At 48.4% G+C, this 27,101-nt stretch overlaps 1 protein-coding gene across 1 annotated transcript in view; it reads left to right on the plus strand.

Annotated features, from left to right (window-relative positions):
• LOC122924362 (vomeronasal type-2 receptor 26-like) overlaps positions 1 to 27,101 on the plus strand; it is a 200,240-nt gene that overhangs the window by 153,459 nt on the left and 19,680 nt on the right. The window contains exon 6 of the mRNA XM_044275386.1: positions 18,400 to 18,523. Coding sequence (XP_044131321.1) covers positions 18,400 to 18,523 — 124 coding nt within the window. The remainder of the gene's footprint in view (positions 1 to 18,399; positions 18,524 to 27,101) is intronic.

Raw genomic sequence — 27,101 nt, forward strand, 5'->3', positions numbered from 1 at the left:
GCCCGCTCCTGCATGAGCTCGGGCCGCATTGGCCTCAGAGAGAGGACAGCGACTGAAGGGGTGCCCGAACTCCCCACACAGGTTGCATCTAATCTCCACACAAGATGCAGCAAGATGACCTGTCCCCCCCACACAACGCGCACATCTGCACTTGGCAGCTGGCGCTGAAGTGTGTGGGGCTGCCGCACTTGTGACAGAGCTTAGGCTGCCCCCTGTAGAAAACCAAGATCCTGTCTCGGCCGATAAAGGCAGATGATGGAATGTGGGAAACTGTACTACCCAGACGCTTAAGCTTGATATTAAACGTCCAGGCACCCGACCAACTGCCAAATTCGTCCAGGTTTTTAGCTGGTATTCCCTGGACCTCTCCGTACCTTCCCAGCCAGGTCATGATGTCAGTACAAGAGAGCGACTCGTTACGGGTCAGCACGGTCACTCTCTTGACCTCACTCTGGCAGGTTATCGCTTTTGCAACGAAACCAGGCCAGTCCGGCATGTTCTTCACCAGCTCATATCCGGACCAGAAGAGCTCAAGCCCCTCCGGCCGGACAATGCTGATGTCAAACTCCTTGGAGCCAAAAGGATGGATCAAGGCAAAGATGTTGGTTGCCTTGAAACCCATCCCAAGCAGGAGCTCCACTACCCTCTTTCTAGTAGGGCAAGCTTCATCGCTACTCCACTTGAGACAGACCACATTCCGTCTTGCTCCAGTCCGGTTGTGGGTGAAGACCAGGCGGTCTCGCCCCCGTTCTGTTCTCGGAAGGTCCGCACGCCATGTCTGTTGAACCAGAATGAACATTCCACCTTCTCTCCCTCTACGGAAAAGGAGCTCTCCCCCTTTTTGAGGGCCTCCAGCAGTTGCCGCTGCAAGTCACCATTACCAGACCCTGAGAGCGAGGAAGCCAAAGAAGTCAGCCCCTCCCCCCCTACAGCCGCAGCCACACTGGCATAACATCTGCCAGGCGCCACGGACGCAGGAGGGGCAGCAGAACCGGCTCCCCCCCTACCTGTCACAACTGACATGCCGGACCCCTCAGAGGGGGCCACACGGGGGGACCCCGCCACCCTCCCAGCAGCAGGACAACCCCCCGCATCCACCCCCTCATCAGGATCCGGAGCGACCCCTAACCTAACACTCCCACTGTAACCACTTTTTTGGGTAAACACTTTTTCAGTGGTCACCTCCATCTCCTCTCCCACCCCCAAGCACTCCGCTGGGCCAGCAGGGACCATAACATTCTTAATAATATTAGCATTAGCATTCACATTCTTATTCTTTGCCTCAGCCTCAGTGGCCCTTGTCGCCACTTCCTTGGCTTCATTGGCATCATTTATATTGTGGTGGACCGTGGCCTACGCCACTATCACCCCCCTCTTCAGAGGAGGACAGAGAGGATGCAGCGGCGTCCACAGCCCTGAAATCCTTGTAACTCTGGTGTTTTGCAAGCTTAGCCAGCTTTTTTTCACTAAACTTAGTTTTATCAGCACTTTTTTCCATGTCCTTGACAGTTCCTGTGAGCAAGTGCTCCATGTTGGCTCCAGCTGGGACGCCACTCTTGGCCGCGCCCCCCGGCGGCGCGATCTCCCCCAATGCACCCCAGACACCCCACTCCACCCCCCCATCCCCCATCCCCCACCTGCCCACACACAACAGGGGGAGGGGTACCGGGGACCCCAGGAGCAGAGGGGGCAACGGGAGCCACGGCGGGAGCCGCAGAACCGGCGGGACCACCCTCCAATTTGCGGGGCAGACACAGGGGAGGAGGAGGTAACCCCACCACACCGCCGCAATTCAACAGAGCACTTTTCCAGTGCTATAGCTGATGCGACGGTGGGCGGAGCCACACCGGATGTAGCCACGCCTCCCCCTCGGTCATTGACTCCTCACTGTTCGGCTTTTCAGCCGCTCCACCCATAAACATCAAACCGCCCCTGTTACTGCAAACAAGGACGGCGTCCTGCGACATCTTTTTAATAGCTATATTCTCCCCACTCCCACGCTCTGGTCTCACTTCAGAAACCAGGCTAGGGGAGTTAGTGTGGTTAGCCTCCTGGACTGACTTTGCAGCCAGTCCAGAGGACAGTGGGTGAGAAACATAAACCAATTTAATTTCTTTGTTCTGTTCTTGTTTCTTTGCCTTTTTCCTCTTCTTTTTTCCTGCAGGCTCGTCCTCCAGGAGCTCATTCCCGAAAACAAAGTCTTCAAGGTGAGCCCGGGGGGATTCTAGGTGGCGTATCTGCTCCATTAATTGCCCCCCTACCCCACTGCTCTCACTATCCTCCTCCTCCTCTGAGCTCGTGGGGGGGGAGACAGACCTGCTCAGGCCGGATCCCTGAGTCCGCAGGCCCTGCAGACTGGCCCCCCAGGCTCACCACAGACCTTTCCTCCTCATCATCTGAGGGGTCCAATACTTTCTCCTCCTCCAGTTCTCTTTAAATCTTTTCTCGTTTCTCAGTTTTTCCTCAAAAGGGCCACTATTCTTGAGGATAGCGGCCCTCTTGTCCTCCAATATACATATCTCCTCTTTTAGGGCTCTAATCTTAGCTGATATTTCTGGCCTCTTCGCCTTAGAGGCTCTGTCCGCTTTCCACCTTTCACACTTGCTCGCCTCTGAGTCTCTTTAAGACTTTTCGAGGGGCGTGGCTTGGAGCACACCAGAGCAGACGCATGTCTCTGTAGCTCTGCTTCTCTCAGTCTCAAAGCGGCTCAAAGGACCCCTTTACAGAAGCTATTACTAGCCTAAACCCTTCTACTACACCTGAAGGCTTGACCCCATCATGCTCAAGATGCCGAGGGGCAAAAGAAGACCAGGAACACCAGCTAAACTTACAAGTTTCTTCAGTCCGGCATCGCTCCAAAATGGCGCCGGCGCGCGGGAACCTACATCTCCCCCGAGTGAAGAAGCTGCCTCTGCCTCCGGATCTCCACACAGCTCCTCAGCGAACAGCTCACCGTCTCCTGCATCGCACAGAACGCAAGGCAAGTTGCAATCCTCCTCTCTATCCCCTGTTCACCCAGAGTTCATGGGTGCAGGGAAAACTCATAGTACGGATCCCATAACGTTTGATGCTATGAAAGAGCTACTGTCTGATTTGAAAACCTCATTTAATAATGACCTTAAGACAGCTCTCTCTTCACTAAAGGCAGATATCACTGCAATAGGGGACCGTACAGCCCATCTTGAAGAGAAAATGGAGGAGTTCACAAATGCACACAATTGCCTAGTGGATGCTCATAACTCTGCCGAAGATGACATAGCAGCTATTAAACTAAAGTTGGCAGACATAGAAGACAGATCCAGAAGGAACAACATCCGCTTTAGGAATATACCAGAAACAGTACAGGATGATCAACTGCAGGACTATTTGATTGATATGTTCTCGGCTCTGCTACCTCACGCTTCTAGCACTGATCTACTAATAGACAGAGTCCACAGACTTCCTAAACCTAAATCAATCCCAGCCTCTCTGCCAAGGGACACTATAGCAAGGATTCATTATTACCATATTAAAGACTCAATCCTGAAGGCTGCTGCCAAAAAGCCAGATCTACCTAAACGGTTTCAAGAAATCTCTCTATTCACTGATTTGTCACCTGCTACCCTTGCCAGACGCAGGGAATTTATTAAAATCACACAAATACTAAGAGAGCAAAGAATTCTCTACAAATGGGGCTTCCCAGTTAAACTCATAGTTTACTACAATGGCCGCACTACGGTGTTGATTTCTCCCAAAGAAGCAATGAACTTTCTATCAAAGAACGCTCTTATTAAAGATCCAGAGGAATCAAGAAGCCCTCCAAAGAAGAAACAACACACACTTGCCCAGGAATGGACAGTAGTAGGCTCTCCTAAAGCTAATACCTCCCCCAGACAAACAACAACTTAAATACTGGCTAGTATTTAGATAGTTGGTCTATTTTCAGTCTGAACCAAATAGTATCAGACTGGTGTGATAATGTTAGAAGCAAATTATTTTTCTAACTGTCACCTCCACCCCCCATGTCATGATGGCGACCTGGGGTCGCATTGGTTCACATAGAACCGGACTTCACTATCTCACCTTTATGTTTTTTATGTTTTTAGTTCTATTTTATTTCACTGTTCTGCTGAAAATTATCTGTTTATGGTACATCAACAATTTATGGTACTCTTCACTATTGCAGGTATTCACTATATTATATCTCCTCTGCGCTCTTCTTTCCTCTGAAGAATTATGGTCATACAAATTGCCTCCTTGAATGTTAAGGGCCTTAATAGCCCAGTCAAACGCTCTTTTTTATGGAAGGAAGCTCACAGACTGGGATGTGATATACTTTGCGTCCAAGAAACACATTTAAATGAAGCGGATAGCGCTAGAATTGGTCACAAAGACTTTCCCACTATCTTATTCTCACATGCGGTTAACAAAAAGAGAGGGGTTCTAATAGCTGTAAAGAAATCCATCGCCTTTCAAACTCTCTCTCTGGACACAGAGCCTATGGGTAGATTTATTATTGTTACATGCCTAATCAATAACTCTCCTTATACGATTGTGTCATTATATGCTCCTAACTCTAGAACTTTAAGTTTTATTAGGTCTATCTTGGAGTCTCTCTCAACCAAAAAGAAAGGCTCCATCATCATCTGTGGAGATTTTAACCTGGTAATGGACCCTCGTATTGACAAATCTTCTCTAGTAAGTAGAAACGACAACTATAAACTTTAAGATTTATGTCATAAAGAAGAGCTGTTTGACGCATGGAGGTCACTGCATGCTTCTGAAACAGACTACTCTTTTTTCTCTAATCCGCACAACTCATACTCCCGGATAGACTTCTTTTTGGTTGACAAATGGTTACTCCAAAAGGTAGTAGACTCCAAGATAGGCCTGATTACTTGGTCTGACCACGCCCCTATTACAATATCCATCCAGGAGGACTTCAACCTCAAACATTCCTCTCCTTGGAGGTTAAATAACCTTTTACTATCTAACAAACACTACAAGGATCTAATTTCAAAAGCACTAACAGAATATTTTCAACTTAATTCCAACTCAGAGATTAACCCAACTACGCTATGGTGTGCTCACAAGGCGGTAATAAGAGGTCTTTTTATTAAGTATTCCTCAGAGGAAAAACAGAAAAGAATGCTCAAGCTAGAAGAGCTACATAAAAAACTTGGATCCTTAGAATTAGGAAACCATAAATCCCCAACCCCCTTATGTCCCAAAAAATCATCAGCACCAGACATGAAATATATCTCTTGATGCAAAACAACTTTGAGAGGCACCTCAGACAATCCAAAGCACAATTTTACAGACAGGGAAATAGAGCGTCCAAAATGTTAGCCAACAAACTTAAAAATAAAGCAGCAAACATCCGAATTCCCTTCCTGTGGTCATCTAATAAGAACAAAATAATTAACCCCCTCAAAATAGCTGAAGAATTCGCCGAATACTATCACTCTCTTTACAACTTAAAAAACGACCCAAATTCCCACCAACCAACTGCAGAGGACATCAACTCCTTTTTAACCAATATATCACTTCCCCTATTATCCCCAGCTCAACTTTCATTTTTAAACAAACCCGTTTCTCTACAGGAAATACTGGATACAATTTCCACTCTTAAAATAAATAAATCTCCGGGTCCAGACGGATTTATAAATGAATATTATAAATCCTTCTCCCATATATTAGCTCCCCATCTAATGTCATGCTTTCATCATATGATGTCAGATGAAGGCATTCCCACAGAAATGCTCCAAGCAATAATAATTACCTTACCCAAACCTGGAAAAGCCCCCAACACTCCAGCTAACTTTAGGACTATCTCCCTTTTAAACTCTGACTTAAAATTATTTTCCAAAATTCTAGCAAACCGTTTGGTGGACATATTACCGACTCTGATAGACTCCGACCAAGTAGGCTTTGTCAAACACCGACAAACATCGGATGGGACTAGGCGTTTTCTAGATCTAATTGAAATAGCCCATACCCGTCGAACGCCTTCCATGCTCCTTTCCCTGGATGCGGAGAAGGCGTTCGACAGGGTTCACTGGGGATTTCTTAGTTCTGTCCTGAAGAAATTCGGATTTAAAGGCCCCTTATTAACTGGTATTTTAAACCTTTATTCTTCCCCCCAAGCATTTGTGTACTCTTCTGGGTTTAAATCCAACTTTTTTCCCATTTCAAACGGCACTAGACAGGGCTGCCCTCTATCCCCTTTAATCTTCGCCTTGATAATGGAACCACTTGCTACCCATATTAGATCATCCCCCCATATTACCGGTATTTCTACCCAGGGGAAAGATCACCGTATAGGTTTATTTGCAGATTACGTTCTTTTGCTACTGTCCAACCCTGCTATTTCCCTTACACACACCTGTAACATACTATCCTCTTTTACGAAGGCTTCTTATTACAAGATCAACACTACAAAATCTCAAATCCTGAACTTGGGAATTCCAGGAAAAATTGTAAAATCCCTAAAACTTGCTTTCCAATTTAACTGGGTTAAAAAATCAATCCCCTACCTAGGAATTAATTTAACTGCTATCCCGAGTGAATCATTTACCCTTAACTACATCCCTTTATTTCAAGACATCAAGTCTAAACTGGCCAACATCAAAACACAAGGCATTTCCTGGTTAGGTAAAATTGCTGTTATTAAAATGAGCATCCTGCCTAAAATTTTATATTATTTCAGGAACCTACCTATCCCAATACCCATCAAATATCTCAAAGACCTTCAAAAATCCCTTTTAAATTTTATATGGGGAGGCAAATTTCACAGAATAAAAGCAGATATACTATACCTTCCCAGAAAAGAAGGCGGTTTGAACTGCCCTTCTATCATACAATATTACAGAGCTACGATTCTAGATCAACTTAAACACTTATGGCATAACGACCAACAGAAAGAATGGTCTCGTATCGAAAAATTCTCCCTTGGGAAACATTCTCTAAAGGACATTCTCACAGCTATGTCTCTTTTTAAATTCACTCCCAAAAGCACCTTGGCCACCGTTAAAGCTATTTTCAACACCTGGGACATTGTTACTAACAAACGTCATCTTTTTACATTACCACTTCAAGACTACAACATCTCAGTATTAGAATCTTATATTCCAGATTTGGATATCTCATTGTGGAAAAAGAATGGCCTACAGTATATTACTGACCTCCTAACAAACAACATTCTTGAACCCTTTTCAGAACTTTCACAATGTTATAATCTCCCTGTGAGAGATTTTTATAAATATCTCCAAATTAGACATGCTATTACCAACACCATGTTTACACAATCTCCTAGACCAAATGACAATAACCCATCCTCGATCCATTTCACAAAATGGCTTTCAAATCACAACATCAATAATAAAGGGATATCCAAATCATACAAAGTTCTCATTATTCCCTTAGAAGACCCCCTACAAACGATTAAGTCCAAATGGTCTCAAGACCTATCTATTGACTTTTCTTCTGATCAGTGGTCATCTGCTCTTGATGCAATTTTTAATATGACTAGATGTATTTCTCACTTAGAGACTTCTAGGAAAATTCTATATAGATGGTATTATCATCCAATGAAACTAAATAGAATTTTTCCAGAAACATCCTCGGAATGTTGGAAATGTGGAACCCTACAAGGATCCTTCCTACATTGCTGGTGGGATTGCCCTCCAATCAAATCCCTCTGGATGAGATCATTTAGTTTCTTCACAAAAGTTTGTCAACTCCCAATTGTACCCTCACCACAATTGGCACTTCTTTTCATTGGCATTGAGACAATTCCTTTTGACTTCAGAACCATTCTCGGTTATATATGTATTGCAACACGCTACCTTATCGCCACCCACTGGAAATCTAACCAGATTCCCAATAACCTTGATATTATTAAAATGGTTGAAGAAAATTGTTGGTACGAAGGAGGAGCCGCTTCTGCTCTCTTTAAAAAAGGGAAATTTTACAATCAATGGGGTGTGTGGTTAAAAAGTAGTTTCCACACAAACTCCATTACAGCAGACTCACTAGCCATTTAATTAAACTGTAGCTGATTCAAAATAATATATCGCTACTCATTACTTTTTGCTATTAATGTCCATAATGAGATATAATATATACCTATGAACATCTTTATTAATGTACCACCTTACGTTAACCTACATTATTTTACGTTAATGTATTTACCTTATCTTGTCTCTAATGTTACCATAAATTACTGACTGTCTATGTGAAAACGTACCTTTTACGATAGGCATCATCAGTATATCTGGTTCGTTCATTATGTATTATTTTATCATCCTATGCCCCTCCCTTTCCTACCCCCCTCTTTTTCCTCACCCGCATTCTTACCTCATTCATTCTCCCCTACCCTTCCCTATCCCTACCTCTCCACTCCACCCCCCCTCCACTCTTCCCCCACAAACTCCCTCATGACTCTATGTGCAATCATTGTTTGATTTGTACCATTGTCATTATCCCTTATTTACTTGGAAAAATTCAATAAAAACTTTGTTTCAAAAAAAAAAAAAGACTTTTCCAGAATCCTCGTACTCCTGGAGGTAGGCTGCTATACCGGAGCTATATATGGCGACAGGCTCCCTGGGCCCCATGCAGCCCCAGTCGGCCTCCACCGCTCCCAACCCACCTCCAGGAGCACCCCGCGTACCTTTTGGAGACTCCATTCTCCTGGACTTGCCGCCGATCTTCACGGCTTCACCCCTGGGGGCCACAGGAGACACATCCACATGACCCCTGCTGGATCTTCTGACCCCCGCGGCGGCAGATGTAGCAGAGGCCGGTAACTCACCTCCCCTACTCCCCGCCGGCCTACCCCGGGAAGCAGGATCCTGGGCCTTGCCTGAGCGCATGGCCCAGTCCCTTACCAGCTCCCTAGGGAGAGGCAGGGCCTGGGCTGGGGAGAAAGGTGGAAAACCTCCCCACAAGCCTGGTCCCTCCCAGGGGATTAAGGTGATGAAAAATCTCCCTGGGGCCTTAACGAGGTGGAAGTCTCCAGGAGCTGCTGCACGCACACCTTTCCACCTCAGCTGCAGGAAACAGACACGCCCATGCCTGAATCTCTGCCATGGGACCTCTCTCCTCTGTCTGGGTGCCGGGGCCTAAATATCTGACAATGGACTGTTCCAGTGTTAGGTGACGTGAAGCCTGATTCTCTGCTATGACATGAAGACTGATTCTCTGCTGACATGAAGCCTGAATCTCTGTTATGGGAACTCTTTTTTATTACAAAAATACAAAACCTTGCAGACAGAACATCAAACAGAACAGCTTTTCAGCTGACCCAGCCTCACTCACACTCACACCCACACCCACACTCTATAAAAACTATAAAAACTATATACAAATTATATACAAACGCTAAAAGAAATGAAACTTACTTAGCCGGTTCAGCTGTAAAACCGAAACCAAAGAAAAACTTGACTACTCGTCAATAAAACGAAAACGCAAAAAATACTATTCTTGCCTATAAAACAATAATAATAAAAATAAAACTAACACAAAAACAAATTATTATTTTTATTTTTTTTTCCCATCACCAATTTTTATTTATTTTTTATATATTTTTTTTTCCACGCAAAACAAGACAACCTTTTAACTTCCCTAATCTAGCCCTAACCCCCACTACCTACTCCATCACCCATCACCCAAGGCTGACCTCCGCCTCACGTCTCTTTCGTGTCCGCATAGTCCGAGGCCAGCCCTACTTCCACCACCCACATCTAGCCCCTCGCCCCATGTCCTCCCATGTCCGCATAGTCTAGGGCTAGATGCAGGCCTTCCCACTTCAAAACACACATAAAACACATAAAGGCACAAATAAAAGCCCCCTTCCCTCACCCACCCAACCTAACTAGACCCAACTCATCCTATCTTAATAAACAACATAACTACTTAACACACACTGCAAAATATACAAGACTACCCGAAGGCCCAAGTTCGGTCTCTGTAAGCCTTTATTCAAAGCTCCCACAAAACAAAAATCTATGGTGAAAGCATCAGCCCACCACCAGGGAACGCATGACTAGGCAAGGGTATGATAAAAGCAAAGCCTCTTCAGAGGAGAGAGGCCCTACTGGTACCCAGTCTCTTATACTCCAAAGAACGCACCTTCACCAGGTCATGCAGAATGTTCCTACATACCACGTCCACTGGGTGTCACAACCAGACAGCTGAGAAGCTCTGACAGAGGCCTTTCAGAACCTCCTCCTTGAGTTTCTGTGTTGTGGTATTCAGCTCCTCCTCTCGTCAGCCTCTCTCAGCTGTCATGTGTTGGACTAATTGCTTCCCTTTAAATTCTTCCCCAGAAGGCTTTTCTGGGCGGCTTATACTACTTCCTGGAGTGTGTGTGCACGCTGACTCTGTCCTCCTGTTTGCTTCAAAGCTAAGTGTTGTACCTTTATCTGTTATTATCTGTTTGCTGGATCCCAGGTGACCCTGACTCCCTCCGTATCTTGTGTAGGGAGCCGGTGGTCGTGTCCCCTCACTATTGTAGGGTGCTCAGGGCTTTATAGTCAAGGTTCGTGGATATGCAAACCTCCACCATTCGGATCTTTGCATAGGCTGAGCAGCCAGGGAAAGTGCCAGGTCTTCTGCAGGGGTCTCCCTTGGTTCCTTAGTTTTTGGATCCAGCGAGTCGTTTATACATGTTGCTTTGCCTTGTTTCCTGTACACCGTCCGTGACACTGGGAGGACTTTCTGCTGCGTTGAAACTAAACGTGCATTCCACGTGTAGAACCTAACCACTATACTAACTAAAAAACATGTGCACAGGTCCCTTCTACCAATGTCTCTGAGCACTCCATAAGCCCACTCTGCGTAGGAGAGGCTGGCTAGCCTAGGCCAGCCAATGGAAGCTCCCACCCGTTGGTATACCTCTGTATTAAAGGGACACTGAAGCAGGAAGTGGTCCATACTTTCCAGTATGGAGCCACACTCCTCCCGTGGACAACCCCTTTCATCAGTGTTCCTGTACTTCAAGTTGTCCCTCACATACAGCCTCCCGTGAAAGCAGCGCCAAGCCAAGTCCCAAAACTTCAAGGGTATCCTTGCAGAATTTAGCAACTGTACCCCCTTGTCTAGATCCCGGCTTGGGCAATCCTTGAGGGCCAGGGGCTTCTGGAAGTGGGACAACAAGACCCTCTCGTCAAGGGACCTCCTTGACAGAGTCCTGATCTCCCTCACCTCCAAACCCCACCGGCGGATCACCTTCAGAATCGGGGTGACATAAGCCGGAAGATATCCGTGAGGCGTACGCAAGTCCTTCACTCGCCCTCCTGTCTCCCATTCCTGGAAGAAAGGCCGAAACCACCCCTAGCAGGAGACTACCCACGGAGAAGCCCTCTCCATCCAGAGGTTCGCCAGATTCGCTTTAACAAAGGTGTTTACAAGAAACACCACGGGGTTGACCATAGATAACCCCCCTAGTCTCCTCGTGCAGTAAGTCACTTCTCTTTTGATCAGGTTCAGTCTATTACCCCATAAGAGCTGTAAGAACAGACTATAAACCCGAGTCCAGAGAGGCTCTGGCAAGATACACACGCTACCCAAATATATAAGCAAAGGGAGTAAGTACGTCTTGGTCAGGTTTACCCTTTCCCTGAGGGTCAAAGACCAACCCTTCCACTGGTCGACCTTCTGAGCGGCGATCTTAAGCTTGTTGTCCCAATTTTGAGTGGGATAATCCCCATGGCCAAAATGGATGCCTAGGACTTTGGCTGACGACTTGGGCCCTGGGAGGGTGTCCGGGAGATCAAAAACTGGATCACCCCCTCCCAGCCAGAGACTCTCACACTTTTCCCGATTGATCAGGGACCCGGATGCCTCCGAGTAGCGATCCACTTCAGACATCACGTATCCGCCTCCCCTCTCGAGGATACGAAAATGGTAACATCGTCAGCGTACGCTACTACCCTCAGAGTGGCTTCCGGCGCCGCCCGATCCATCCCGACTCCCGCCAACGGTCCACGATCGATCCGCTTAAGAAAGGGATCAATCGTGAACACGTATAAAAGCGGGCTCAAAGGACAACCCTGGCGGACGCCAGACCCAACCTCAAAAGAGCAGCCAGACCAACCGTTCACAAGCGGGAAACTCTCTGCCCCTGCATACAAGATCTTTAACCAATCGACAAACCCCCCCGGCAGGCCATACTTCAGAAGGACCGACCAGAGGTACTCATGGTTCACCCAATCAAATGCCTTTGCTTGATCTAAGGACAGCATGTACCCCCTCCAGTAACCTGCTCTACTCTTCTCCACTGCCTCTCGGACACCGAGTATAGCACTCAAAGTGCTGCGGCCTGGAACCGAGCAATGCTGAGCCACCGAAAGGAGTTGGGGTGCAAATTTCACCAGCCTATTAAAAAGTATCTTGGCCAGAATCTTTCTGTCCGTATTAAGAAGTGCTATGGGACGCCAGTTCTCAATACGGCTCGGATCCTTACCCTTTGATAGAAGGATCAAAGCTGACCTCCTCATTGACCGAGGCAGAGTGCCCGAGGATAAACACTCATTGAATACCTCAGTCAAGAGGGGACATAAAGAGTCCTTAAAGGTCTTATAAAACTCGGATGTTAAGCCATCCGAGCCTGGCGACTTCTTCAGAGCTAACCCTTCCACCGCCAGGATAACTTCCTCCTTCCTGATCTCTTCTACCAAACCGTCAAAAGAGAGGTGAGCTCCTGACTCAGGGGTGACCCCAGCCAGGAAAGCCAACATCTTGTCCCGATCCAGATCCCTCCTCACCAAGAGGCACGAGTAAAAGGATCTTACAATTTCTGTAGGGGTCGGGCGAGCGGTATCTCCCAAAGTCCCTCTCAAAAACTAAAGATGTGTGCCTATCATACTGGCACCTCTTGAGCAAAGATTTCACCCTGGAGATATCCTTGCGGACCAGTCAAGACCAGATGCTCGAGTTTCCTCCTCAGACCCTGATACAGGCGATACCTGTCCAGGGACCTGAGGCTCGAGAGTCGGCAGAAGAACTTTTCAGCTCGATCTTTGAATATCTCCCACCACTCTGACTTAGTATCACAGAGATCCAGTAAAGGTACCTGACTCTGAAGGAAGTCCTCAAAGGATTGTCTCACCTCTGCTTCCTCCAAGACACCCAAATTCAGCTTCCAATAACCTCTTCCCATTTGGAGGGATTCTGAAATATTCAGAGAAAACATAATCAAACAGTGATCGGAGAATTCCGCCTCCACAACCCTTAAGGGCGAAAAGGTAGCCTCCTCCTTCAAAAAAAAAACTATCTATTCTAGACCTGACCTGACTACCTCTATAGAAAGTGAAACCCCCGTGGCCTGGGGTATGCCTAATGTGGACATCCTCCAGATGAGTCTCACTAGCTACTCTATTCAGAAAAATACTATCATAAGTCAGCCGGTTTCTGGTGCCTCCCCTGTCTTGGGGCCTTGTGACAGTATTAAAGTCCCCACCAAAAACCACCTGCCGGCTTGTAAAAAGGAAAGGCTTAATCCTCATAAAGAGACATTTCCTGTTCCACCTGGACTGGGGCCCGTAGATATAGATGTAGACGTAGATACTCCATAAAGAGTAATTAAATTAGACGGCCTTCTTCCCATCCTTCTCCCCCTCCCGGGGCTGCCTTCTAGAGCAGCACAACCTCTCTTGAGGGAGATAGTGGTATCCATCTCTGCCACCACCACCTCCCTCTGCGCACCACTCCTGGCTTTCTCAGTCTCAGGGCCCGGTTTTGCCACCCCTCCTGAGGACCTTGCATCCCCACCAGAGGGGGGCGCGGGGCCCCTTGAAGGCTCTCCCTCCTTCGCCCCCGGCCCCTCACCTTCAACCTCCTCCTCAGCAAAGGAGGCAGAGGTCTCATCCAAGATGAGGTACCGGTTGGAGAGCTCCAGAGGGGAGACGGTTACACCTTCCTTGGCTACTTTGGTCGGGCTAGATCTTTTTTTAGTACGCCGTTTCCGTTTACTTTGGGACTCTGCCCACTACCCTCTGCAGAACTTTCGTAGTGCGAGGACAGAGTCTCTTCGACCCGATCCAGTCTCTCAATCTCCTCCTCCAGCTCGCTGCCCCCTAGGGTCTCGGATTCAGGAGGGGCAGTCGTTTGGGAAGGAGCGGGCATCACCCCAGGACGGGGTTCCTCCGCCTAACTCTCCGCCTGACGCCTCTCTCTCCGCCTCTGCCGGGACAGGTTGTTCCGGTTCCTCACTGACCCCTTAACTCCACTGCCTTTGCCAGTACCCGCCTCAGCTGAAGGGACCTCCCGGCCCGCTCCTGCTTGAGCTCGGGCCGCATTGGCCTCAAAGAGAGGACAGTGACTGAAGGGGTGCCCGAGCTCCCCACACAGGTTGCATCTAATCTTCACACAAGATGCAGTGAGATGACCTGTCCCCCCAACACAATGCGCACTTCTGCACTTGGCAGCTGGCGCTGAAGTGTGTGGGGCTGCCGCACTTGTGACAGAGCTTAGGCTGCCCCCTGTAGAAAACCAAGATCCTGTCTCGGCCGATAAAGGCAGATGATGGAATGTGGGAAACTGTACTGCCCAGACGCCTAAGCTTGATATTAAACGTCCAGGCACCCGACCAAATGCCAAACTCGTCCAGGTTTTTGGCTGGTATTCCCTGGACCTCTCCGTACCTTCCCAGCCAGGTCATGATGTCAATACAAGAGAGCGACTTGTTACGGGTCAGAACGGTCACTCTCTTGACCTCACTCTGGCGGGTTATCGCTTTTGCAACGAAACCACGCCAGTCCGGCATGTTCTTCACCAGCTCATATCCGGACCAGAAGAGCTCAAGCCCCTCCGGCCGGACAAAGCTGACGTCAAACTCCTTGGAGCCAAAAGGGTGGATCAAGGCAAAGATGTCAGTAGCCTTGAAACCCATCCCAAGCAGGAGCTCCACTACCCTCTTTCTAGTAAGGCAAGCTTCATCGCTACTCCACTTGAGACAGACCACATTCCGTCTGGCTCCAGGGCCGGATGTGGGCGAAGACCAGGTGGTCTCGCCCCCTTTCTGTTCTCGGAAGGTCCGAACGCCATGTCTGTTGAACCAGAATGAACATTCCACCTTCTCTCCCTCTACAGAAAAGGAGCTCTCCCCCTTTTTGAGGGCCTCCAACAGTCGCCGCTGCAAGTCACCATTAGAGTGAGAGTGAGGAAGCCAAAGAGGCCAGCCCCTCCCCCCCTACGGCCACAACCACACTGGCATAACTTCTGCCAGGCGCCACAGACGCAGGAGGGGCAGCAGAACCGGCTCCACCCCCTCTACCTGCCTCAACTGTCGCACCGGATCCCTCTGAGGGGGCCACACGGGGGGACCCCGCCACTTTTCCAGCAGCAGGGCAACCCCCCGCATTCACCCCCCCATCTGGACCCGGAGCGATCCCTAAACTAACACCCCCTCCACAACCCTTTTGGATGACCACTTTCTTTACAGGGACTATCTCAATCACATCGGACCCCATACACACTGCTGGGCCAGCTGACACTTTATTTACATCATTTACATTGCTTTTATTTACATTGCTTTTATTTATATCATCACTTTTATCCTTTTTACCCTTCTTATCCTTCCCTCTGCTACCACCTGCCCCACACAGAACCTGGGCACTGGTGGTCACTACCCCCACCACCCCTGCGCTTGATACAGCGCTGGGGGCAGAGGCAGAAGCGGAGGGAATGACACCGGTGGCCACATAGGCGGCCATGGAGGAGGGGGAGACACATCCCCTCCTCCTAAGAGTTGTTCTTTTTGAGAAGCGCCGTGCCGTGGCACCACTGCGCTCAGCAAGCCGATGCTTTTCACTCCTAAATTGTCCTTTAGGAGCGCTCTCAATCTCATCTAGGGACACACCGACAGACAAGCCCCCCCGGCCAGCCCACCACCCTCGCAGCACCGCTCTCCGCCACCAACACTGTGGCGCAGGAGGGTGGAGCAACGGGCACCACTGGAGCAGCGGAACCGGAGGAGAAAACAGGGAAACCTGGAGCCTTCTTTATGGGAGAGAGGGGAGGAGCGCCGGCCACGGCAGCCACCCCCACCACGTCACTTCGCCCCAGGTCCACCACACACCCATTCAGCGTGTTTAGGACCGCGGCGGGGACGGCCGTTGTTAGCCGCGTCACCGGAAAGCCCCCTCCACCCTCCCAACTCGCCGCCCCCAATGCCTGCGTGTTGGACTTTTCAATCCCACCTTCTCTCGGGCCGCCGCCACTACTGCAAGTGAGGACGGCGTCCTCCGCCATCTTGGACACCTCGTGTTTTTTTTCCCCACTCCCGTCGCCCGGTCCCACAGCAGAGACCGGGGCTGGAAGGATGGTGGGGGTTGCAATCCAAGCAGCCTTTTCAGCCTGCCCCGATTGCTGGGGGTGAGAAACATACACATATCTCACCTCCACTCTGCTTTTTTCTTTCTTCTTTTTTCCCTTCTTTTTTTTCTTTTCAATATCTTCATCCTCATCTGGAAGTTCTTCTCCAAACAAAAAACTGCCTTCATGGAGCCGGGGTGACTCCAGGCGTTTAATCTCAACCATGAGGCCTCCCCCGACTCCACTACTTCCACTTTCAAATTCATCTTCTGAGCTTGTGAGAGGCAGGCACACCTGTTCATCTGTGATTCCAGTGTCCATGGCCTGCTCCTCTTTCTCTATCTTTCTCTCTGCCTTTTTCTCTGCCTCTGGTTCTTCCTCATCGTCTGGGGGGTCAGCCATTTGCAGACTTCCCTGGGCCATGACGAAAAATCTTTCCTCGTTTTTAAGTTTTTCTTGGAAGGGACCACTACTTTCCAGTATAATTGCCCTCCTTGCTTCCATTTCTTTTATCTTTTCTTTTAGGACCTTTATCTTCTCTGATATCCCAGGTCTTTTATTTTTTGAAGCCTTGTCCGCCGCCTTTACTCTTTCCAGCTTTATGTAGCTTCTGAGCTTTTTTAAGGCTTTGCCAGTGTCTTCATATTCCCTGAGGTAGGCCGCAATACGGGAGCTGTACATGAAAACTGATTCCTGGGGCCTTTTGATGCTCTAGTCAGTCTCCATCCTCCCTGGCCAACCCCAAGGAACACTCCGCTCACCTGCAGGGTTACCATCCACCCTCCCGGACTTGCTGGTGGTCTTCACAGCCCCGCTCCCAGGGGCTGCAGGGGACACCACAGCATGACCCCTGCTCGATCTTCTGACCGCTGAGATGGATGATGGTGCAGAGGCCGGTAACTCGCCTCCCCTACCTCCCGCCGGCCTACCCCGGGAAGCAGGATCCTGGGTCCCAACTGGAGACATACCTCCAGGCCTCCACCAACTCCCTAAGGAGCGGCAGGGCCTGGGCTGGGGAGAAAGGTGAAAAACCTCCCCACAAGCATGGTTCCGCCCAGGGGATTAAGATGTTGGAAATCTCCCTGGGGCCTTAACGAGGTGGAAGTTCAGGAGCTGCAGCAAACACACAACCTCACTCTGCGGCTGCAGGAACCAGCCACGCCCACACCTGATTCTCTGTTATGGGACCTCTCTCCTCTGTCTGGGTGCCGGGGCCTAAATATCTGACAATGGACTGTTCCAGTGTTGGGTGACGTGAAGCTTGATTCTCTGCTATGACATGAAGACTGATTCTCTGCTGACATGAAGCCTGAATCTCTGTTATGGGACCTCTCTCCTCTGTCTGGGTGCCGGGGCCTAAATATCTGACAATGGACTGTTCCAGTGTTGGGTGACGTTAAGCCTGATTCTCTGCTATGACATGAAGACTGATTCTCTGCTGACATGAAGCCTGAATCTCTGTTATGGGACCTCTCTCCTCTGCCTTGGTGCCGGGGCCTAAATATCTGACAATGGACTGTTCCAGTGTTGGGTGACGTGAAGCCTGATTCTCTGCTATGACATGAAGACTGATTCTCTGCTGACATGAAGCCAGATTCTCTGCTATGGAACCTCTCTCCAATTGATATTGGTTAATTTTTATTTATTTTATTTTTATTTTTATTCATTTCCCTATCCACATTTGTTTGCAGGGGATTTACCTACATGTTGCTGCCTTTTGCAGCCCTCTAGCCCTTTCCTGGGCTGTTTTACAGCCTTTTTAGTGCCGAAAAGTTTGGGTCCCCATTGACTTCAATGGGGTTCGGGTTCGGGACGAAGTTCGGGTCGGGTTCGAGAAGTTCGGAACATTTCCTAGTTCGGCCGAACTTCTCGAACCCGAACATCCAGGTGTTCGCTCAACTCTAGTCGCTATGCTTCATATATGTCTGTAACCTAAAGCTAGAAGAAATCGGACCTGCTGACGTCACTCTGTAATATTTGCAGAACTGCTGGTGCTGTCTCCATTTATTTCTTATGATGGTGACGTCACTTTCTGTAGTCCACCCTTCTAGGTCTCCTCATTACTATTATCGCATTTGTGCATTTTCTCTTTTCCATCAGGTCCCAGTATCCCGCTGCTCAGACCCGTGTTTACCTGGAAGCCGGAAAATGGCGAGACCAACAATTCACACCTGCTGCTATGACTGCGTCCCATGTTCAGAAGGAGAGATATCCAATATAACCGGTATGTGGTAGTATGAGTTGTAGTATTGTGTTACTATTGTTGATGATTAGAGATGAGCGAATCGAAGTTGATGAAGTGGAATTTGATCCGAATTTCAGGAATGATTTGGAATTTCAGGAATTATTTGATTCACACGGAATCCGAATTTCCTCACGTTTCGTGGTAATGAATCACATTTTTTCCTAAAATGGCTACTGCACGTGTTAGGACATGGAGCAAGGGTCTCTGGGAACGTGGGATCACCCATAATGCCATGCATGCAGCCAATCAGCAGACAGCAAGCCCTGTGATGTCACAGCCCTATAAATAGCAGCAGCCATTTTATATTCTGCCATTTTCCAGTGTACTTAGTGCAGGGAGAGGCGTCAGCAGGCGATAGGGACAGTGCTAGGAAAGACATGAAAACTTATATTTTGCTCAATAGAATTTCAGGGAAAGAGCATTAGAAGTGTAGGGAAAGGATAGGGAGGAATCATTCCACAGTATTGAAACAGAACAGGGTTCAGTAGGGGAGGTTACAGCCTGGGGAATAGGAACAATCCTATTACACCTTGCTGCACTGACTGCAGATACATATTGCCATTATACAGCTCTGTAATTCCAGCAAACAGTTCTTGTTATTGGGGTGTTATTTGCCCTTGTTCGGTAAAGTTATATGTTCTAAAGCATTTTTTTGCCTTGTATTAGTCGTGTGGTGAAAATAACTTCGCCACTGTGTTTTGGAGGGGCCTGTTTGCCCGCCTCTGGCCTCAGGATAATGGCCCATATACTAACTTTGAAGGAGAAGACAGACCGGCCGCACAGCCTAAATCTGTGGAACTGCTTTGGGCTGGAAAGCCATGCTTGCGGTCGGCCAAATGTGACTTCCATGGAATTCGGGGAACCCCTGCTCGGATCTGGGTGATGTATAAATTATGGGGATGTGTGGGGTTTTGAGGTGTTTTCTGTGTTTTGGGGAAAAATGTGTGTTTTCTGCCTGTGAGTGATTAAGTTAGCCCATTATGTTTGGTAATTGTATCACAGGCAGAGCCCATTGTGTTTTGGTAATTGTATTTTGTTGATTGTGTCAAAGACAAAGGGAAGGGGGTTTTGTGTACAATTGCTGGGAAGGTTTCAATACTGTAAATGCATGTGATTGGCTAATATATAAACTGTCACAGTCTTCTACAAGGTCCCCATGGGGAGTGTCCCTTGCTAGGAGACCTGCATAAAAGGCTGAAAAATAACCCATTAAAGAGTTCCTGTTTTACATTCACTATAGAGCCTCGTCTCATGTGTATGGGGATTGCTATACGCTGTATACTCCCCTGGCTATTACTCCTAGCTCTTGTAAGAGCTGCTCCTGTTCCTTGTTCCTGTGGTGGTTATGGTGTAGAGCGGAGTGCTTGGAGCCCTCGGGAAGCACTAGGAGCATCCATCAATGGAGGTACCCAGTCGGGGGGTGCCAGGAGATCCGTTACAAGTGGGAAAAAAGAAAAAGGGCTTACTAGCCATTGTGTGGTGAAGTGAGAAAATTAGAGGTGTTTACATTTCCTTTTTATTTACTTATTAGATCTAACAGTATGTCAGACAGAGAAGTGCCAGACGCTGCACAGAGGAGTGGCAGAGGCCTAAATGTTTCTGGTGCAGGCACAGTTCTCAGCACAGTAATGGGGCGTGGCAGCAGGGGTCACTTCGAGACGCCTTAGCTATCAGTGTCAGCTAGGGTCGTGTCGTGACACCAACCCAGCGGTTCTTGAATGGTTGAATTGAACTTTAGCTTCGTTGTAAGTAACATCAGAGACCCCGAGCGAGAGTCGGTGGGTTCGTCAGACACAACCCTTAGTTGTCATGACCGGGGAGCAGGCCCTGTGCCCTCAACTGTCCTCAACCTGCCTCTGTCCTTTTCTGTTTCCTCAGCCAGAGAAGTACTATATGCTGTGGGCTCAGCTCCACTATACAATGAGGAAGAGCTACTAGAGGACAGTCATCAGCTACTGCCCAGCCAAGATTCGAAGGAGACATCCACTGCTTCCTCTGGTAGGCGGGCAAGTAGTGATGAGGAGAGTGGCGTGAGAGCTGGTGTTGTGAGCGGTCAGACTCATGGCTCAGGATATATGTATATATGCAGCATCACCATAAACTGGCCTGAGAGATTATGGCTCCAATGTGGTAATCCAGCCTGCCGCAGAAAACGCAGCATCAACAAGTGGCACGCAACCTATTTCAGGCAGACAAGGCTCCACCACCTCAGCTGAAGGAAGCTGTCTGTCCTTCCCATCATCTGCTGGTTCAGATGCTCATTCTCCTCCTCCTCCTACTCCTTGTCAGTCATTTCTTCAGCAATCGATCACCGAAGCGATTGCCAAGAGACAGCAGTATGATTGCACTCATACAATGGCGCAGAAGCTGAACGTGCTCCTGGCCAAGTTGCTGGTGCTGCAGTCCCTCTCTTTCCAAGTGTTGGACTCTGCACCTTTCAGAGAACTGATGGCTTGTGCCGAGCTGAGGTGGAAAGTCCCAAGCCATCATTTATTTGCCAAAAAGGCAGTACCAGCCCCGCATACACATGTAAAACAGAAGGTGGGCAGGTCCTTGAGCCTGTTGGTGTCTGCCAAAGTGCACGGAAGCGCTGACGTGTGGAGCTGTAACTACGGTCAAGGACAGTACATGTCCTTTAGGGCCAGCTGGGTGAATGTGTTTCCTGCACAGCCACACCAGCAACTTGGCCAGGTGACGACACTTCCGCCTCCACGTTCTCACGCTGTTGGTCCTGTGACAATGTCTGCCTCTTCCTCCTTATCCTCGACCTTGTCCTCAGCCTCCACTGCAGCGACAATTCACAGTACCACTCCAGCATACCACAGGTGCAGGGCACGGAGGTGTCAGGTGTTCTGCACTGAGTTTCCCTGGGAGCACAGAGTCACACAGGGGAGGAACTGCTCCACTTCCTTCATCAAGGAATCCAATCCTGGCTTTCTTCGTGACAACTCAAAATCAGAACCATGATGACTAGAGATGAGCGAATTGAAGTTGACAAAGTGGAGTTTGATCCGAATTTCTGGAAAAATTTGATCCGCACTGAATCCAAATTTCCTTACGCTTCATGGTAACAAATTGCATTTTTTCCTAAAATGGCTGCTGGCATGTTAGGACATGGAGCAAGGAACTCTGGGAAGGCGGGATCACCCATAATGCCATGCATGCAGCCAACCCTGTGATGTCACAGCCCTATAAATAGCCTTAGTCATCTTGCATTCAGCCATTTTCCAGTGTACTTAGTGCAGGGAGAAACGTCAGCAGGCGCTAGGGACAGTGCGAGGAAAGACTTCATTGTACTAAGAAAAAACTATTTACAAGTTCAGGGAAAGATCATTCAAGCTGCAGGGAAAGGACAGGGAGGAATCATCCACAGCATTTCTGTAGAACAGGGTTCAGTCGGGGAGGTTACAGCCTGGGGAACAGGAACAATCCTATTACACCTTGCTGCACTGACTGCGGAGCCACATTGCCATCATACAGCTCTGTAATTCCAGCAAACCGCTCTTGTTATTAGGGTGCAGGTGCTGTGTGATACCGCCATTAACAGGGTTATTACAGGGAGATATTTCTACGTCTTATTTGCCCTTGTGCGGTGCAGTTTTATGTTTTAAAGCATTTTTTGGCTTGTATTAGTGGAAAAAAAGAGGCTTATTTGCCGTTGTGTGGTGAAGTGGGAAAATTACAGCCCATTTTTTTGTGAATTAGTGGCAAAAGAAAAACATATTTGCCGTTCAGCGGTGCAGTTATCTGTACTACAGCCACTTACAGGGTGTATTAATAGGATATATAAGTACGTCCTATTAGTCGTCCTGCAGTGAATTTTAATTGTTATATTTCTTTTTTTGGGGTGTAGAACTATGAAAAAAAGGAAAAAATAAATGTGACCGAGTGAAGGCGGAAGCTCAACCGACAGGGGCAAAATAATCAGTGACGTCAACAGAAACTTACTTATGACCCCCTCTCCACTCTGTCGGGGGCTCTACTTGTATAAGGGGTTAATAGAACAGGTTCTGTAGACATCTATGTGGAATCAGCTGACGGCAGTGTAAGAGGAGTGGCCCCGTGACTGCCCCAATAAGTGACGTGTGCAGTGATCCTAAGAGCGACGCCTGTCATCTGCATGTCATACGGACTCACAGTATTGTTTCACTACCACAGCAGACTCCCTATGAGTGTTACTGCAAGGCACAGTGTTCTACACCGCTATACAGGCACAGTGTTCTACACCACTATACAGGCACAGTGTTCTACACCACTATACAGGCACAGTGTTCTACACCACTATACAGGCACAGTGTTCTACACCACTATACAGGCACAGTGTTCTACACCACTATACAGGCACAGTGTTCTACACCGCTATACAGGCACAGTGTTCTACACCGCTATACAGGCACAGTGCTCTACACACTATACAGGCACAGTGTTCTACACCGCTATACAGGCACAGTGTTCTACACCGCTATACAGGCACAGTGTTCTACACCGCTATACAGGCACAGTGTTCTACACCGCTATACAGGCACAGTGTTCTACACCGCTATACAGGCACAGTGTTCTACACCGCTATACAGGCACAGTGTTCTACACCACTATACAGGCACAGTGTTCTACACCACTATACAGGCACAGTGTTCTACACCAGCTATACAGGCACAGTGTTCTACACCACTATACAGGCACAGTGTTCTACACCACTATACAGGCACAGTGTTCTACACCACTATACAGGCACAGTGTTCTACACCACTATACAGGCACAGTGTTCTACACCACTATACAGGCACAGTGTTCTACACCGCTATACAGGCACAGTGTTCTACACCGCTATACAGGCACAGTGTTCTACACCGCTATACAGGCACAGTGTTCTACACCACTATACAGGCACAGTGTTCTACACCGCTATACAGGCACAGTGTTCTACACCGCTATACAGGCACAGTGTTCTACACCGCTATACAGGCACAGTGTTCTACACCGCTATACAGGCACAGTGTTCTACACCGCTATACAGGCACAGTGTTCTACACCGCTATACAGGCACAGTGTTCTACACCGCTATACAGGCACAGTGTTCTACACCGCTATACAGGCACAGTGTTCTACCGCTATACAGGCACAGTGTTCTACACCGCTATACAGGCACAGTGTTCTACACCGCTATACAGGCACAGTGTTCTACACCGCTATACAGGCACAGTGTTCTACACCGCTATACAGGCACAGTGTTCTACACCGCTATACAGGCACAGTGTTCTACACCGCTATACAGGCACAGTGTTCTACACCGCTATACAGGCACAGTGTTCTACACCGCTATACAGGCACAGTGTTCTACACCGCTATACAGGCACAGTGTTCTACACCGCTATACAGGCACAGTGTTCTACACCGCTATACAGGCACAGTGTTCTACACCGCTATACAGGCACAGTGTTCTACACCGCTATACAGGCACAGTGTTCTACACCGCTATACAGGCACAGTGTTCTACACCGCTATACAGGCACAGTGTTCTACACCGCTATACAGGCACAGTGTTCTACACCGCTATACAGGCACAGTGTTCTACACCGCTATACAGGCACAGTGTTCTACACCGCTATACAGGCACAGTGTTCTACACCGCTATACAGGCACAGTGTTCTACACCGCTACACCGCTATACAGGCACAGTGTTCTACACCACTATACAGGCACAGTGTTCTACACCGCTATACAGGCACAGTGTTCTACACCGCTATACAGGCACAGTGTTCTACACCGCTATACAGGCACAGTGTTCTACACCGCTATACAGGCACAGTGTTCTACACCGCTATACAGGCACAGTGTTCTACACCGCTATACAGGCACAGTGTTCTACACCGCTATACAGGCACAGTGTTCTACACCGCTATACAGGCACAGTGTTCTACACCGCTATACAGGCACAGTGTTCTACACCGCTATACAGGCACAGTGTTCTACACCGCTATACAGGCACAGTGTTCTACACCGCTATACAGGCACAGTGTTCTACACCGCTATACAGGCACAGTGTTCTACACCGCTATACAGGCACAGTGTTCTACACCGCTATACAGGCACAGTGTTCTACACCGCTATACAGGCACAGTGTTCTACACCGCTATACAGGCACAGTGTTCTACACCGCTATACAGGCACAGTGTTCTACACCGCTATACAGGCACAGTGTTCTACACCGCTATACAGGCACAGTGTTCTACACCGCTATACAGGCACAGTGTTCTACACCGCTATACAGGCACAGTGTTCTACACCGCTATACAGGCACAGTGTTCTACACCGCTATACAAGGCACAGTGTTCTACACCGCTATACAGGCACAGTGTTCTACACCCCTATACAGGCACAGTGTTCTACACCCCTATACAGGCACAGTGTTCTACACCCTATACAGGCACAGTGTTATACACCGCTATACAGGCCAGTGTTCTACACCACTATACAGGCACAGTGTTCTACACCATTATACAGGCACAGTGTTCTACACCGCTATACAGGCACAGTGTTCTACACCGCTATACAGGCACAGTGTTCTACACCGCTATACAGGCACAGTGTTCTACACCGCTATACAGGCACAGTGTTCTACACCACTATACAGGTACAGTGTTCTACACCGCTATTACAGGCACAGTATTCTACACCGCTATACAGGCACAGTGTTCTACACCACTATACAGGCACAGTGCTCTACACCACTATACAGGCACAGTGTTCTACACCGCTATACAGGCACAGTGTTCTACACCGCTATACAGGCACAGTGTTCTACACCACTATACAGACGCAGTGTTCTACACCGCTATACAGGCACAGTGTTCTACACCACTATACAGGCACAGTGCTCTACACCGCTATACAGGCACAGTGTTCTACACCTCTATACAGGCACAGTGTTCTACACCACTATACAGGCACAGTGTTCTACACCGCTATACAGGCACAGTGCTCTACACCGCTATACAGGCACAGTGTTCTACACCGCTATACAGGCACAGTGCTCTACCCAGCTATACAGGCACAGTGTTCTACACCACTATACAGGTACAGTGTTCTACACCGCTATTCAGGCACAGTGTTCTACACCGCTATACAGGCACAGTGTTCTACACCACTATACAGGCACAGTGCTCTACACCACTATACAGGCACAGTGTTCTACACCGCTATACAGGCACAGTGTTCTACACCACTATACAGGCACAGTGTTCTACACCACTATACAGGTACAGTGTTCTACACCGCTATTCAGGCACAGTGTTCTACACCGCTATACAGGCACAGTGTTCTACACCACTATACAGGCACAGTGTTCTACACCGCTATACAGGCACACTGTTCTACACCTCTATACAGGCACAGTGTTCTACACCGCTATACAGGCACAGTGTTCTACACCGCTATACAGGCACAGTGTTCTACACCGCTATACAGGCACAGTGTTCTACACCTCTATACAGGCACAGTGTTCTACACCCCTATACAAGCATAGTGTTCTACACCGCTATACAGGCACAGTGTTCTACACCACTATACAGGCACAGTGTTATACACCCCTATACAGGCACAGTGTTCTACACCCCTATACAGGCACAGTGTTCTACACCGCTATACATGCGCAGTGTTCTACACCACTATACAGGCACAGTGTTCTACACCATTATACAGGCACAGTGTTCTACACCGCTATACAGGCACAGTGTTCTACACCGCTATACAGGCACAGTGTTCTACAGCACTATGCAGGCATAGTGTTCTACACCGCTATACAGGCACAGTGTTCTACACCGCTATACAGGCACAGTGTTCTACACCGCTATACAGGCACAGTGTTCTACACCACTATACAGACGCAGTGCTCTACACCGCTATACAGGCACAGTGTTCTACACCGCTATACAGGCACAGTGCTCTACCCCGCTATACAGGCACAGTGTTCTACACCACTATACAGGTACAGTGTTCTACACCACTATTCAGGCACAGTGTTCTACACCGCTATACAGGCACAGTGTTCTACACCACTATACAGGCACAGTGCTCTACACCACTATACAGGCACAGTGTTCTACACCGCTATACAGGCACAGTGTTCTACACCGCTATACAGGCACAGTGTTCTACACCACTATACAGGTACAGTGTTCTACACCGCTATTCAGGCACAGTGTTCTACACCGCTATACAGGTACAGTGTTCTACACCACTATACAGGCACAGTGCTCTACACCACTATACAGGCACAGTGTTCTACACCGCTATACAGGCACAGTGTTCTACACCACTATACAGACGCAGTGCTCTACACCGCTATACAGGCACAGTGTTCTACACCGCTATACAGGCACAGTGCTCTACCCCGCTATACAGGCACAGTGTTCTACACCACTATACAGGTACAGTGTTCTACACCGCTATTCAGGCACAGTGTACTACACTGCTATACAGGCACAGTGTTCTACACCGCTATACAGGCACAGTGTTCTACACCGCTATACAGGCACAGTGTTCTATACCACTATAC

Source organism: Bufo gargarizans, chromosome 1 (genome assembly GCF_014858855.1).
Source record: "Bufo gargarizans isolate SCDJY-AF-19 chromosome 1, ASM1485885v1, whole genome shotgun sequence".
NCBI lineage: Eukaryota > Metazoa > Chordata > Amphibia > Anura > Bufonidae > Bufo > Bufo gargarizans.